Source organism: Oryzias latipes, chromosome 5 (genome assembly GCF_002234675.1).
Source record: "Oryzias latipes chromosome 5, ASM223467v1".
NCBI classification, from domain to species: Eukaryota; Metazoa; Chordata; class Actinopteri; order Beloniformes; family Adrianichthyidae; genus Oryzias; species Oryzias latipes.
In genome coordinates this window covers 18425078-18441090 of record NC_019863.2, presented here as the reverse complement: position 1 = coordinate 18441090, position 16013 = coordinate 18425078, and the positions used below count along the sequence as shown (strand labels likewise).

Genomic DNA, 16013 nt, shown 5'->3' with positions numbered 1-16013 from the left:
CTAACAGTCAGACTGCAAGCATGCAGAGTGCAAATGGGACGCAATAAGCATGCACTTATCACTTGGAAAGGGTTTGGGGTGAGTGGAAAAAATAAAAAAGATTCCTATGATGCGGCTGCGTCTCACCTACTTCACCTTTACTTAACGGTTAAGTTAAATAAAGGTTAGATATTAGGTTAAGTCTTAACCAATGTGTTGTCTACATGTTTGCAAAAACCGCTGGCTCGCAGCGTGCCTCGCTCTCAGGGCTCACTGAGCGGTCTACAATCTTGATATTGCGTGCCCCGTACAGGTTTGCCCATTTTTTGCCCACAGACAGAATAACACATCTGGCTTACAGAGACACCACAGACCATATGGTTAAATGTTCCATTTTGCCACGTTTAAGATTCTATGAATTGCTGAATATTGTAGTTTTGTAATTCATCAGCTACATTGATAAAATAAAACCTTTTTTTTTTTTTTTTTAATCTTAAAATGATCCCCCTGGGCTCCTGCCCTGTCAATCATGTTGCTCCCATCAACTGTCTCAAGTGGTTTTGGGGCCACAAAGCTCGTAACCCTTGTGCTATCTTAGATGACCCCACCCTTATGTTGATGTGTTTCCCTACCATGACAAAGGTGGAAAGATTTCATGTAATCCATGGACACCAGTGAAGATCACAAATCATTGAAAAAAAAAAAGGTTCAACGCACTGTCTAGTGGGTCTAGATGACCCAACTCCCAATGTTAAAGTGCCTAGGATAGCACAAGGGTTAAATTTTGAATAAAGTATGACAAAAAAAGATTGTGGAGATCTCTGGAGAGGGAAGTTCTACATAAAGATGGTGAATAACTCCAAAATCAGTGAAATGTGGTTTCATGTTAAAAAAAGCTTCATCTTCTATGACAATTTCCCATAAAACCCCCAATATTAAGCTCAAAAATCATATTTTCAGATCAGTTGGATAGATGAACTCAAAATACTTGTTAATGGACTCAAACAGTTTATCAAATGTGTTGGGTATTTAGATATCTTTAGCATTACACATTTGTCCGTAACACGGTAACCGGTAATAATATATTGAATCCAATATTAATTTTTATTAAATATTTCAAAATTAACTGAACTTAAGCTTGCCAATTACCAGTAATTTATTTAGCACATTAAGGGTGTTTACTATAGAAGCATATCAAGAAATAATACTGATACGAGTTTTTGCTTTAAATGAAATGTACCCCTGATTATAGAATGACCCATACACAGATGGTTTCATCCATTATGCTACATTCAAACCAGGCTAGGAAACGCGAGTTTGAGCAAACACTTCCAGTAATAATCTATGTAAACACAAGCATATGTGCGATTTGAGCTTCTGCATTCACACATCGCTTCGAGGTTTTTAAGTCTACTTGCAGGCTCTACGTACAAATCGCACAACAACTGAATAACAGTTAAATCAGTTGAACTTTGTCAAATCAGGGGCTCGAGTTATGTAGTGATGTGGAAAAAAGTATTTTTCAATCAACAAAAGTGCCAACCAATTGAAAATCAATAATGAGGAGGAAATGAATAATTCCGGTTTGTGTCCGGCTGGAATTATATGACCCCAAGTCTTTCTCATACTTCGGAATGAAGCTGTGAAAGTTAAAGTTTAAAGTCCCATTATCTGTCACACACCTAGGTGTGTGAAATGTGTTCTCAGCAATTGACCCATCCCCTGGTGGAGCGGTGAGCTGCAGACACAGCCGCGCTCTGGGACCATTTGGGGGATTAACCCCCAAATCCCACCCCTTAACCCTTGTGCTATCTTAGATGACCCCACCCTTACATTGACGTGTTCTCCCTACCATGACAAAGGTGGATAAAGGTGTAAAGATTTCATGTAATCCATGGACACCAGTGAAAATCACAAATCATTGAAGAAAAAGGGTTCAGAGAACTGTCTAGTGGGTCTAGATGACCCAACTCCCAATGTTACAGTGCCTAGGATAGCACAAGGGATTCTGCTGAGTGTCAAGCAGGGAGGCATTGGGTCCCATTTTTGGAGTCCTTGGTTTGACTGTCTAAATTTGAACTCGCAACCTTCATGTCAGAGCGACGCTCTTCCACAAAGCCACCAAGCTGCAAAAGTTGCACCACTTCGACACTTTGCACCAAGCCTCTTCCAACTGTGAGTACATGTGCCAGCATAGAGTAGCAAGAGTCCAGAATAAAAATTGTACTGTAAAGCAACCTGGGTTTAGCGTGTTTTTCAACACGCCACACATCCAGTCTGTACATAGCATTATTAGGTACATTATTAGGTACAATAACTGCATGGTTCAAGCACAAAAATGAGAAGAAAAAAAATCAATCAACCCCACATCTGATATGTTTGTAAGGTTTTTATTTGCTGCTTTGTCTTCAAGATGGAAAACGTTCGTAATATTTCTTCTAGACCACCACAACAACAGTTAAAGAAGCTTCAGAAAACATAACAATGAACTGGTATCATTTTAAAGTTTGTGTAGAACCAAAACTGGATTAAATGAGACATCTTTTATTTATTTTTACAACATCCAAAATGCTGAAATAGATATCAGCAGGCAGAAAAACAGTTGCCTTTTGTGGCAGTGTCGTCTGTTAAAAACAAATTTAAAAATAGTGATCGTGAAAAACAGCTGAATTTTGGTAGTTCAATAGTCACTTCATTGTTGATGCATTTAAACCACAAAGTCAGTAAAAAATGATTTCATAAACATGTTTTATTTTTTCCTAATTCATGAATCAATACAACCTCTTTGAAGGACAAGATGAAAATTAAACCAAGTATTGCACATAACCAATCTTAGCTTTCTTTGCATTTCTTTTTGTTTTTGGGATCATTGGTTGCAAATGTCACACCAGTGACAGAGGTTTCAGTTTATTTGGAATACAAAAGGCAAATGTGAGACACACAATCAAGAGTAAAAGAAATAAAATAAAAAAAAGTGAACAAAAAGTGAACAAAGACCAATTAAAAAAAATAAAAGAATCTATATTAGAGCTACAAGAAAAAAAAAAAAAAGAGGAGACCTTCACATATTTAACATTCAGCAGTAAAACTTGTGCACTTTCTAATGCTTCAGTTCTCTTGTAAATTATCTTTGAGAAAGAAAACAAAGACGCTAAAATTAAAAAAATATATATGTTGGCTTAGGTTAACAAGTTTACATCAGCTAACAGCACATGGAGTGGAGGATAACAGAGTGGGGTTACACAATGTAAAACAAAGAAGTAGAATTACTGCATCATGTATAAACTCTGGTCCTTATATTCCTGTCAAAAGAAGGAGCTTAGCGAAGGAGCTTAGGCAAGGCCAGACGGGCTTTACTTTAACAAATGGGTTTGTTTTTTTAGTTCTCACGACACTTGTTTCACTAACTGATGGCTGTGTTTTAAAATACCATAGTTTTTTTGTTTTTTCAAATATCCTGTTAGTAGTGCTAAATCTTTGTTTTACCCAACAGTGTTTAAATTTACCAAATGTACCTAGATAAAAAATAAAAATAAAAAGTCTTATGAGGTCTTTTTATTAACGAATGCTTGTTATATCAATTTTTAAGGAAAAATGTCTGAGAAAGGCTAAACAAAATCTGTACAAAAGTTGAAGAATAAAATTATGCTTTAAATATATATTGAACTGGCAGCTTATATGTAGAAAGATGAGTTTATAGGAAAAGTTGTATGAAAATAGATGTCTGCTATGGATTTTGTTTCACAAATCCCTTTGAAATGACAAACTCACTATTTCGACAAAGTCCAAACTTTCAAATCAACCAAGGCCTTTTTGTTGAGTCTTTTAGGAACTGGTTGGTCATATATTTGCATTAAAAAAAGCGATACTACCCCATTAATTATATTCAGACACACCCATTGAGTGGCAGAACACAAAGATGCGCGGATAATTTGATTTTAGCCTAACTGAGTTTCTTGGTATCTTTATTCAAACACATTTTACTTAAAAATATGTATATATTTTTTTTTCAGAAAAACAAACCAAAAGAAAACAAGAAAAACATTTTTTAAAAGGTTGGAATATGTTATTTTTGAACAGATTTCCACCAAAAGCTATTAGCTAGCGGTTGTTGTTTTTATTGTCTATTAGCCAAGGTACGCTTGTTACAAAGAACGAACACTCAAAGACAAATGAAGCAGGTTGATTAAAACCCTGCAGAGCCACACAGAAGGAAGATTTGCAGCTATTTGTCATGTATGTCAAGTTGTATGTTAACCTGATTTTTTTTTTTTTTTTTTTTTTTTGCCAGTGTCTTTTTGCCACTTCATGGGTGTGTGCTTCGTTCTCATATTTTATCTAAGAAGTTGTTTTGTGCACCCCACTTCAAAAAATGTTTTGGCATTCCGTTGCTATGCCGGTGAACTCTCTGTACCCTAAACAAAAAAAAAGGTTTGTTTTTTGGCCCTGAACGTTTTTTTTAACCATTTGTGGTTTGACTGAATAATTGTAGTTTGCTTAAAATTGTCTTCTGACTTAACGGCATAAAAATCTTAACAAAAGCGATTTTGATAGTTCTACTTAGCTCTTTGCCCCCACCTGAAAAAAAAAATAAAGCAACAAGGTTTCTGCAGTGTTGCAGCTGATAAAAGCTGTAGAGGACGGCTCCTGAGTGAGTGATCGCTGGTGACATACATGGAGAGCTTGAGATAAACACAATTATGAAAGCAACACATTACATGCTACAGATAAAATAGAGATGGAAGTAGCTTTGTGTTCTAGCCTGTTTAAAGCCAGCTGCAGTGGAGATCATCAGCACTTAAGCTCAGTGCGGTGCAACTTTTTCACGCAGCGAAAAACATTTATGGTTTTGATATTAATCATTAATAATGAAAGGATATGTCCATGTCTGCTGCTAAAAGCTTAAGGCAAATCCAAACAGATGAGTTAAAAGACAGTTTGCTTTATTCATAAAAAAACAATAAAAGTGCAATTTGTTTACTACATAAATACTTGTTTCTTTTTGGTTTTGAATGGACTCCTTCTGAATTTTTGGCAGTCTCATCTAAGCCTATCTCTAATGGTAAAAACAAAAAAACTTTTGCATGATGACTTGGATTAGACAACTAATCCTTCATGATGGGTATTCAACAACCATGAAAAGTCTACAATCTTTATCGGTCTCCTGTTTGAGCAGTAAAGGAAAAAAAAAGCACCCCGACTGGCGAGTTGTCACTTTTAAATTCCATCAAATTCCCAGCTAAAAAAGGCCAATTTGAAATCTGGTAGAACTTCTTCAACATGTCACGTCAGTACTTATAGCAGTGGACTCAAATGCCCGGCCTGACTAAAATTGCCCAAATTGACCCAGATATGTGCAGGAAAATCATTTCTGTTATGATGGTGCAGGAGGAACGGCTCCCCCTTACAACAGTTCTGTTTTTTGTGTACGCGGCTGACAAGGAAGTTCATCGTCAGGCTAAAGGTAAAGAAAAGCTGTATGAAAATGACTGCCACTGTAAATGTACAATTGGTAAAAATGCATTGTATTTTCACTAGATGAAAGTGTTCCTTCATCTCGGCAAAACTACAGTAAATCAATAGACGATAACAGTAATAACATTCATAATAATAAAAAAACTCTAAACACTGACAGAGGCAAGATAAACTAATAATGGTAAAACTTCCTCTGTAGGGTATAAAACAAATTCAATCAAAAACTTGAAGCCAAGAGTGCCTAGTGCAGTCACTAATGTACTGTAAACTGGCCTAGGACAGAGAAAGTTAAGGAGATAAATATAGATAGACCGATAGCTACTACTGTACAGTACGCCACAGACAACACAAGCAAGGGTTCAACCTCCACACTTCAAATCCTCTCAGAAACCCCTCTGTGCGCAAATTGATTCCCAGACGCAGCCTCAGTGCTAGTGTTTTCTCACCAGTTTATGACTACAGGGGGACGCGAGTACTAGTGCAAAAGGTGCAAAGATCAGGATTCTGTTTTAAAAAGGATTATCACCTGTTTTCACGTTGAGGAGATTTTTTAGATTGAAATTTGTATTTGCTTTCTTGTTTATACCTTACAGCAATGTTGTGCATATCTTCTGTGTCCTCAAAGACAAAAATGTTCCCGATATATTAAGCGGTGGATGAGTGCCTCCACTAGTTGCAGTGTTGTAGGTTTCCGCTTGTCTTTGTCCTCAGCTTACATCAGAGTTTGATTTAGAAGGACCGGTAGATTAGGACAGAAATTGTATTTGCTCTGATTCTTGATAAAAGTTCAGGTGACTACGCTGGGACATGAGAAGTACAAAACTCACTAACTAGAAGTGTCTGTAGTGCCTTAATCTTTTATAAAAACAGTGCCTGAACTGAACACAGTGGAACAGAAAAAGCCAAAGCTGGACCCTTTGGCACTAACCCCCAAACACAAGCACCATGTTGACAGTAAAATACACTTCCCACCTCCAAGAGACATTACTTTTTTTTTTTTAGGTTGGCAAGAAAAAATGTTGCTTGATTCTAGAAATCAATGATCCCCCCCTCCCCCGCTTTTTTTTAAAAACAACAATTGATTATCTGTGAAAGCAGCTGGTGGAACAAACAGGTCTGCCAGCATATGACCAGATGTTGTTGCCAAGTTGCTGCACTGTGGGATGCAAAGTCACATGAAGCTATGAACAGAGAGAAAATAAACCGCTTGCTAGAAGCTCTGACAGAGCTAAAATGTGATTTTCAACCCACTTTTGATGAGCAAAAACTGCAGGCTTGCTTCCAAGGTATTCCTTAAAGATTTGAAATGCGAACTTTTTCCTTAAAACCCTTTTTTTTAGTCCACCAGAAAGACAGACAGACGGACATCTAGCAGTAAAAGCATTTTAGAGGACAGAGAGGAGAGGAGAGCGATCTCATGGAGAGCCTCCACCTCGTTCCTTCCTTTACATCATGGTTTCTACGATGGTGTGGGTGGGGGCCTTCATCAGAAAACCCTTGTTTCCATTGGGGTCCAGCGGTACGGTGGTATCCTTGGGGCCACGGTGGTCCGCAGGACGGGAGCTGGCACCACCACGAACCGGAGCCGCAACCGCCTTAATCCTCTGCAGGACAGGAAGAAGGAATGGAAGTTAGTCTGAGATGAAGATGAAATGATACCATAGAGCTCACAGGGCTCTAGAATAATGTTTGACACTGGCTGCACCGGTGCTCCTACCTAGTTCTACGGTAAGCTTTGGGTTTCAACATTAGCCTGTCATTTTTTATTTTTTTCTATTTCTCCATCAATCCTATCCTGATTACATATTAGAAAGGATTTATATTGCCCTCTCATGGATTGTGATAAACAGCTGTCTCCAGCTCAAAAACAGGCACGGTCCCACTCCGCTGTCTGTGCGGTACCACTGATAGCTCCTTTTTGGGGTGGTGTTCCACCTACTTTTGGGTTTTTCCAAAAACCACCAATATTGTGGAACAAGCTGCACCTTCAACAACAATCAAGATCCAAAAAAAAAAAAAAAAAATAGAACCACAACGGGTTTGTTATGGCGTGGTGCAGCTTGCTGCTTCCGTTCCACTGGTACAACTTTAATTTTTAAGACTATGAGCCATTGAGAAATCGGGTTGCTTGCGCCACCAAACCTGTGGCACTCTACAGCACCCACTATTTGGACCAAGAGTGTAATGATGCACAGAATAACGTATATATGTAATTAGATTAAAGCTGATCCACCAACCTCAATGAGTGGCCCATCAGATTGAATGATCTTGATAACCACCACCATGGGGATACAGATCATGGACGCCAAGGCAAGAGTCCAGCCGATTCCAACGGCCCAGTCAGGATACTGGTACACCTTGTTGTACGTTAATGGCTTGTATTTGACCAAAGAGAAGAAAAAGCAACCCTGCAGTGGAGCAAGTTGAATTCCAAATGTAATTAGGCTCATATCTGCATACTGTAAAAATCCATCTTTAATACATTGTTAAAATAAAGCTAAATGCAAGGTTTTTTTGATAGAGGCAAATGTCTTCCATGCAAGTATAAGATGTGAGATTTCTGGTCTGTGCTGATCATGCTTCAATAGACATGGGAGCAAAAAACGACCTTACCATGCACAGTAAAGGAGTAACAACAGTCCAGCTCCATTTCATCCACGGATTTGGTCTGTAGCCAATCATGTCCTCAATCGCATCATAAAAATTATCAACGCCTAGGAACACAGCAAAGTAAACACAGTCAGTGACTGAATCCGTTTGTGCGGCTTCACAGCAAAGACGTGTTTGTGGGATGTTTACTGTCTGCAAGCCAATTAGAAAAGATGAACAAACCTGATATTATAAAGAATTAGTAAAAACAACATAACTACATAGTAGATACTTGAAATATCGGAGGCATCAGTGCCGCATTATCATTTACAACTAGAGATGGGCTCCGATTGGATTTTATCTTGTGCCGAACTGATACTTTTGATTGGTTCCAGTGCCTAAATGGTGCTTGAAGTGGTGCTTCAAAAACACACTGAAGTAAACACGATTTTCACCGCTCATCGCCACAACATCGCTCTTTTTTTATGGAGCATTGTACACATCACTGTTATCATCAGGTCGCTGGATTAGAATCTTTTGCTGTCAAGTACAGCCAAACTTTTGCTCATTTGCCTTGAGCATTTTGACTGACGCTCCACTCATCTTCATGGCCTCACCCATTCTTATAAGAGCCCGCCCACAATCGCTGGAAAGGCAAAATGATTGGCTAGACTTGTTAAGCAAAACTGAATGGAATACAAGTGATCAACATATCAGAAACTAAGCGAAGAGAGGAAGCACCGACATCCTCAATTTTATAAGGTACCGATAGTACTGTGTATGTCAGTACCAGCTTGGCACTGAGTTTTTTGTAGCCATCCCCATTTGCAACCAGGGAAAAAAGTGTTTGCACCATTTTCAAACCCAACTGTGGGACTTTGGAAACAAAAGAGATGCAAGTTTTTAAGTCATTTTATTTATTTGTATTGAAGCCTCTGCAGTCACAACTTCATTTACTCCTTTTTTTATATTTTAACCTTACTTTTCTAAGAGCACATACAACTAAATCCTACAAGATTTTTCAAACAAAAAGAATTTAGGGAAATGTGCAAAGAGTGGAACACAAATCTTACTAGAGAAAGCTTGGTTTGTTAGCACCACATTAGCCTTATTTGATACTTACCATAAACCCAGGCAACAGCTACACATTCAAAGAATGCCACCCACAGAAGGCACACACCGCTAGCTGCATAGTAGTCAAACAGCTGGAAAACGTACATGCCACCCTGAGGAAAAACAACCACAAACAGGCAAGCTTTAAGCTGCAGCATTTTCCAAAAAGATGTTACACAGTTGACCTTTGAATTTTAGTTTAGCTCCTGTTCCTTTTTTTAACCACTCAATGTTTCCATGTATACATAGTTCAAAGATGAATAATGCCTGGGAACACATAAGATTAAACTGAGGGCAGGGGAAAACAGAAGTGCGGTGTTAGCGGGAAGGTGACATCAAATTGAACTTCTGTTTTTGTCCGTTTCTTTGCTTCTCTGAGCTTATGCATAGAGCAATTTCTTAAGCAACTTAACACGATCATGACAAGAGGAGGATCAATAAATACGGTGGCTTAAATTGCATACAGAGGGACTGAAATATCAAACAATAGCATCTCCCTCTCTAATCATTTTAGATTATTTTAGTGTCACACAACACTTTCTTTTAAATACTAATGATTCACATTACTGCATTTAATAGGATCCAAAGTTTTATGCAAAAACCAGTTGTTTTAAGCGGAAGGTAACTACTTACATAACTAAAAAAAGGGAAACGATATGTTGAAACTTGTGTTAAAAAAATGATTTTCCCGTCCTTCAAAGACTTTGACATGAAAAGACACGTCCTTTTGTCCTCTCATGCACTGTGACAACCGTTAACAACCATGGAAATGCTAAAGTTAAATTAGGCTACCACTGCCAGGAAAAAAAAAGATGTTGTCATGGGAACCACGGAGGAAAAGGGTGGGAATAAATGTGACAGAGACAAATCAAGAAGTCAGAAAAACAGTAAAAAGAGAGACAGAGATAAAGCAGACAGTAAATAAGTGTGAAGAGAAGACTATAGTTTTGTAGAATCTTTTATACTAAAAATCAGAGAAAATTCTGATATAAACACATTTAAAGTAAAAATCTCTTTAAGAGCTGGTTTAGTTTCACTATTACTATGAAGGATTTTTATTTTTTATTTTGAAATGATGAATTATGCATTTTACCAATTAATTGCATTAATTATGGGGGGAAAAAGGTAAGAAAAAACTAGTAAGGCCTGCACACAGTAAACATGTTGTGGAATATGGCAGATGGTAGTCGCTGGACTTAGGTTGTGTCCGAATTCCCACCCTAACCCCTAACGACAAAAAAAAACTACCGGTATATAGTGCGACACTATATAGTGCCCTGAATCTTAAATGCAATTTGGACACCATGTTCACTACACTTTTTTTTTTCCTTTTTAAACGGCCGATATGATGTCATCGATTTCACGAAGTTATATCTAATTAATATGAGCATTTTGTGACGATTATTTATGAGTCCACTGTCTTCTGAAGATTTCTGACTCCAGAAGACTTCTGGGAAATTTCCAGGGGCACTCGATTTGGGAATAGTAGATTCGGACAGCACTACAAAATAGCGAACGCATATATACAGCAGTGCACTATGTAGGGATTAGGGTGGGAATTCGGGCACAGCCTTAGACTGAGAGCTGCAGTTATTTCGAGTAAACTAATTGAAATGGATAACTTCCTTTAGTTGTAGCTTACATTTCAAAATTGCAAATATTGAAGATAAATAAATAACTGTTACTGCTCTCTGCACATCTTGCAGCTGCATTTGTGACCGCAGAAATTTTCTATTAACCCTAATTAGTTGTCTGTGGGAGGGGCCAAGTCACTGAGTCTCCATAACTTATTACTTGAGAATATATAGAGCTGCACCATTTTCTCTCTGAAAAAAATGTAGTAAAGATCAGAATATTCTTGCCAACATAAAACTCATAAATTGTTTCTGTCACAATCATCAACATTTTTACCGATGGCCATGGAGAAAAAAGGAATATAACGGTTTAACATGGAAAAGAAAAGATTAATAGGATTCATATCTGGAACTGTAAAATAGAACAGGGGTTTTATTTTGAAAGTCAACGCACAAAGACTCTCAAATCCAGTGGGTTAACTTTTGTGCATTGGCAATAATGTATGCAAGTGTTTTGACATGCATCACACATCACATCACACACCGCCACCTGTCAATTACTTTCTAAATAGTCTGAAATGACTTCTGGCTTTTCAAATTTCCTCATTGAGTCAGGGTTGCAGCACAGGGAAATTCAATGTATTTACGTTTCTTTGCATGGACCACCTATAAGTTCAACTCCATCCCTTTTTGTGACATTGACCAGATTGTTTTATTTTTATTCGTTTAAAATTTGACTTTTTCCACAGACTTGAGGGAGGAGGCAGTAAATGGATTTGGAAAATAAAAATTAGGCCTGCAGCTAATAATACCAGAGGAAAGAAAGGAAGTTCTCATGACTTGACGGTATAAATAGCCTGCCATTATTTCTCAAGGGATTCACACTAATAGAAGCCTGAAGACTGCTTTTCATGAGTGTATCAACTATAAATACTCATGCGGTTATCAGTGATGATCAAGGATGTGCTTCACAAACTCAAACATCTGGTTTCTTTTTTCAACTTTAAAAGAAGCTTAAGGTTGTGTCCGTGTCTTTGGTTCTACAGCTTTCTTTGCCCCTACTTTTGGTATCCGTGAGGGATAAATAGGTTTCTTTATGCAGTTCTCTTACCTTTGTAACCATTGTGAGGCCAAACAGGTAGCTCAAGCAGCAGATGATAGCGATGAAGACCTCTCTGCGGTAACCCTTCCTTAGGAAGGACGGATACAGATCCACCAGTGATGTGATCTGCCCTTCCACCTCCACAAACTGCAGAGGAATAGGTAGTCACAATCACTGAGAGCACAATTTTTCTGCCAGCAATAGGACAAGCTCCGTTATGTCTCTAGTTCTGTTTTGTAAAGTAAAAAATAGTGTTAAAATAAAAGAAAAAGATAAAATCAATAAGAGTCAACGGCAAAAGAAATTCACAACATCTTATTTTAGAAAAACAATTTTTTTCAAGTTTGCCAATTAAAAAAGGTACAGAATTTCCTGAAAAGTAAAAAATTGAAATCTGTCTTTATTGAGCATCAGATTTCTCCAATGAGAATTTTAACAGATATGTCAAAAAGTGATCTTTTGTATTAAAAAACTGATCTAGGTAAACAATGAGTCTGAACTTGGTTTTCTGGTATTTTTCAGTCAACACTTGTTTCGTAAGGATGGATTGTGAAAGAGAACTGACGAATGTCATAATTTCTTTCCTTGCAGCCTTTCATATTCATCAATTACTTCTATATGCCAAGCAATAATTGCATTTCCGGCAGTTTTTGTTGTCTCTATTTCTACCAACCTGACTGTCGAGGCCAAGCAGCAGCAGCATAACAAAGAAGAGAATTGCCCAGAGTGTAGGGATAGGCATCATGGTAACCGCCTTGGGGTAGGCAATGAATGCCAAGCCAGGACCTGTGGAGGGGGGAAGAGCAGACAGAAGGGGGTGGGGGAGAAGCAACATTAGTATCATATGATGATCTTATCTAATCTGCATCCCTGTAAAGTGGATGGGGGGGGTAAGCTTAGAAAAACAATACTTAAAAGTGAATTTTATGTTCTTAGCAGAAATACTGGAACAAATCTTTCTATGTGTACTTTATACTTAGATAAAAACCTTAGTGCAATCATGATCAAATGTGTTTGGTGTGTCTAATGTTATCTAATGTTTTTACTTACCTCTCTGTTTGGCAGCACATTATGACAGATTAAAACTGCATACACTCAAAACATGACAATTTTACATTATTTACACTCACATAGCAAGACCATCTTCCATTAAAACAATAAAGGAAAGCAGGGATTATTAAAGAACATATGAAAAGGGGTTTCAAATGGAGAAGTATATTATATAACTGCATCTCTGCGGAAGTAAGCCAGTTATGAGGGACAGCTTGAGGCATTCTGGATGCATGCACAGTATAAGTTACCCTTAACAAAACCATATCAAACATTGCACAAGTGATGAGCCATTGCCTCAGTCAACTAGAAGATGTAAAGCAGACACGTGATGATTTAAGAAAACACGGTCAGAGAATCAGTGCCTATGTCATTCCAGCCATTTTGCATCCCTGAACAATGTGAAGACCACTTTCACCGTAAGGAATGCAAAATGACGGTTCAAAAACAGCAGCAGATAAAAAGTGAGTGCGGGAAAATACGCAATGGCTTTTTTCCTTTAATTATGTTCTGTAATCAGATACGATTTAAAACTGCATAATACTGCATCACATACTCTGAAGCCAAGGAACAAAAAAGCAGCATAAAACAGCAAAACAGCATTGCAGTTAATAAAAAGATTTTGTTGTAAATTATGACAAGGCATCCAACCAAACACCACATTGACTCAACAACAGCATAAGACGAAAAAACACTTACAAAACCACTGTAGCATCAAGTCTTTTAAAAGGAAGGATTTTTGAAGAAGCCTTAATTTCTCTTTGTCTGCATCCTTCCACCAACAGAGGCCATAAACACTACACTATTCTGTGTGTGCAGCTTTAAAAGTCATGGTTAAAGCAAACTCAGTGCGTGTCCACTGTCCCAGCGCAATTAAGACTGCTGATGGAATTATTTCTTATTTTCTAACACTGGCGAGGCGTTGGTGATGGTAGCACAAAGCATGTCAGGAATGTGAGCACTCATTACTCGGGGCTAATTGAGATTAAAAATGGTGGAAACGGCTGTGAAAACTAGTAAATTAGACATACCTTTATTGCAGTCTTGGGATTTATCATTTATCTTCCAATTGGGAGCACTTTGTGCCAACACTAGTCTATTGCCAACTGTACTGATGTCAAAAGCTAAAGTAATTTAGTTGTTAGCAGATCGTTCAAAGACCAACATGGTGACACAAGAGGTCTCATCAGTTGCAAATGGTTTGTGTTGCTAGGTAGCTTCTTTTTAATTCAGCCTTGGTGTTCCGAAAACTATTTTTTCCTGAAGTGGTATCACGATTCCGCCAAACAAATCAACCGACTAGAAGCAGCAACTAACACACAGCAAGGCCTCAGGACAACAATGTCCAGTAGTACCTAAGATTGCTCCACAGGATGTCATGAGTCTAGCTGCTCATAATGGAGATCTCCTTTAAGGAGATTGTCAATGTGAACTTGTTTGTTTGTTGAACAGTCATCATCACAGTTTCTGATAGATTAAAAAAACAACAATTTTAACAGGAGGTCACTAGAAAATATCTTTAATATGAAGCTTATCTTACATACTGACACTCCTTATAAAGTAGATTTTAATGGATGATTCTTTAGCTTTGAACTAGAATGACTTTGCAGAAACGCTACCATTCCATCACTTCTCCGTCACACAAGAAAACATTGCGTCCATCACTGCATTGTAAAACAACATAAGCAGCTCGCTGAAGAAATAACATGTGCCAGAATGGAAATGCTTTGTTCAAGAAACTTTCCCACACTCCAAATGCAACCTTTCAGGCTGGACTTTGTAGCTTGGGTTGACTGATTCGCCCTCTCTGTTGTTGAGCATGTGAAGATACTCATTCTAGGATGGAAATACTTTGCCTTTGATGTTAAAGTTTACATCAGCAATACTGGAGTCCATCAAGCTCCTCAGACCAACTTTTCGATTCCCACAGGAAAAACAATGTACTCGACTATTTTGGAAACTCCCCAAGCAATTTGCTACTATAAGAGTACACCGTTATTTTGGAGCTGGAAAACTGTTACTTTGGAATTTCTAAATTTATTGTACTGGAAAAATGCTGGCTGTTGAACACTGAATGAAGATTAAGTTGCACAAAAGCTCTTTGTTTTTTCTTTCAAAAATATTTTTTTGGTTTACAGATTTAACATTCAAGTAAAAAAAACAAACACACAAACTTCATCCATGTAAAGAGAAGAACAAGACAAAATTCTTCCAAAGATAGTACTTAGAGATTTTCTTCTTTGGTTTTATCTATTTTACTTCAATTTATGATTTTTTTTTTTTGTCAATTTTATTTTAAGGCTAGCATTCAACCTAAAGATCAAAATCAAATTGCAGGAAGGATAATAGTAAACAGTTGTTTAACAATTTATTGTTAGGCAAATGGAGCCATGGGATCTCTTAAGAGATACTACAATGCAAAAAGGTAAAAACAATGAGATACGTTACTTTTACGTATAAGTATCATTTTCTTCAGTTAAAAAATTGAGTTTCATTTTTACCTTTTGTATGTTTCCCTTTTTATAACAAATTTGCCATTTTTTGACTCAACGAAAACAAGCACCATCCGACTTTCAAAGTAAACCAGACTTTGCTGCTTCCTCTTGACCATCACCCAACACAAGATCATTAGCAAAAGTGTTGTCAATGGAGAACAAAAATGACCAAACCACATAAATGCAAACACTTAAAAGCTAAGGTACCATCTCTCTTGTTTTGATTACTGGAACTTCTGCAGTTTTGCTAAGAGGTGGAATCATAGAACTAACTTGGATAACTCAACTGTCCAAACTACTAAAGCCTGAAAAGCAGAACAACCATCACGTGAAAAGGCCTCTACGAAAACCGAGACTCCATTGATGCCCCGTAGAAACAAATCCAAGAAAGAAAAACTTACTTTGGCACAAGATGCACTATAAACCGAAGCAACTTCCTCTTTGGCAAATGCAAATCTCTAAAGAGGCCCCAAATATCTTTCTTTAGATAAGGACAAACCGATTCAACTTGTTCATATTTCCTCATGTTCAGCCTTTGTCAAAGAGTGTTTGATTGCGGAAGCTTCCATAATCAGATGCCGTCATTTGTGTTAAATTAGGGGATCTATTCAGTTCCAAATTCCAAACAACCCAGTT

The 16013-nt window shown here is 37.6% G+C and overlaps 1 protein-coding gene across 1 annotated transcript in view; it reads right to left on the bottom strand.

Annotated features, from left to right (window-relative positions):
• Positions 1 to 2353: 2353 nt before the first annotated feature.
• LOC101175313 (sodium- and chloride-dependent taurine transporter) overlaps positions 2354 to 16013 on the bottom strand; it is a 32294-nt gene continuing 18634 nt past the window's right edge. Inside the window, exons 10-15 of the mRNA XM_004068901.4 lie at positions 12506 to 12618; positions 11842 to 11979; positions 9167 to 9269; positions 8068 to 8168; positions 7692 to 7862; positions 2354 to 7058 (exon numbers count right to left, since the gene is read on the bottom strand). Coding sequence (XP_004068949.1) covers positions 6900 to 7058; positions 7692 to 7862; positions 8068 to 8168; positions 9167 to 9269; positions 11842 to 11979; positions 12506 to 12618 — 785 coding nt within the window. The 3' untranslated portion in view covers positions 2354 to 6899. The remainder of the gene's footprint in view (positions 7059 to 7691; positions 7863 to 8067; positions 8169 to 9166; positions 9270 to 11841; positions 11980 to 12505; positions 12619 to 16013) is intronic.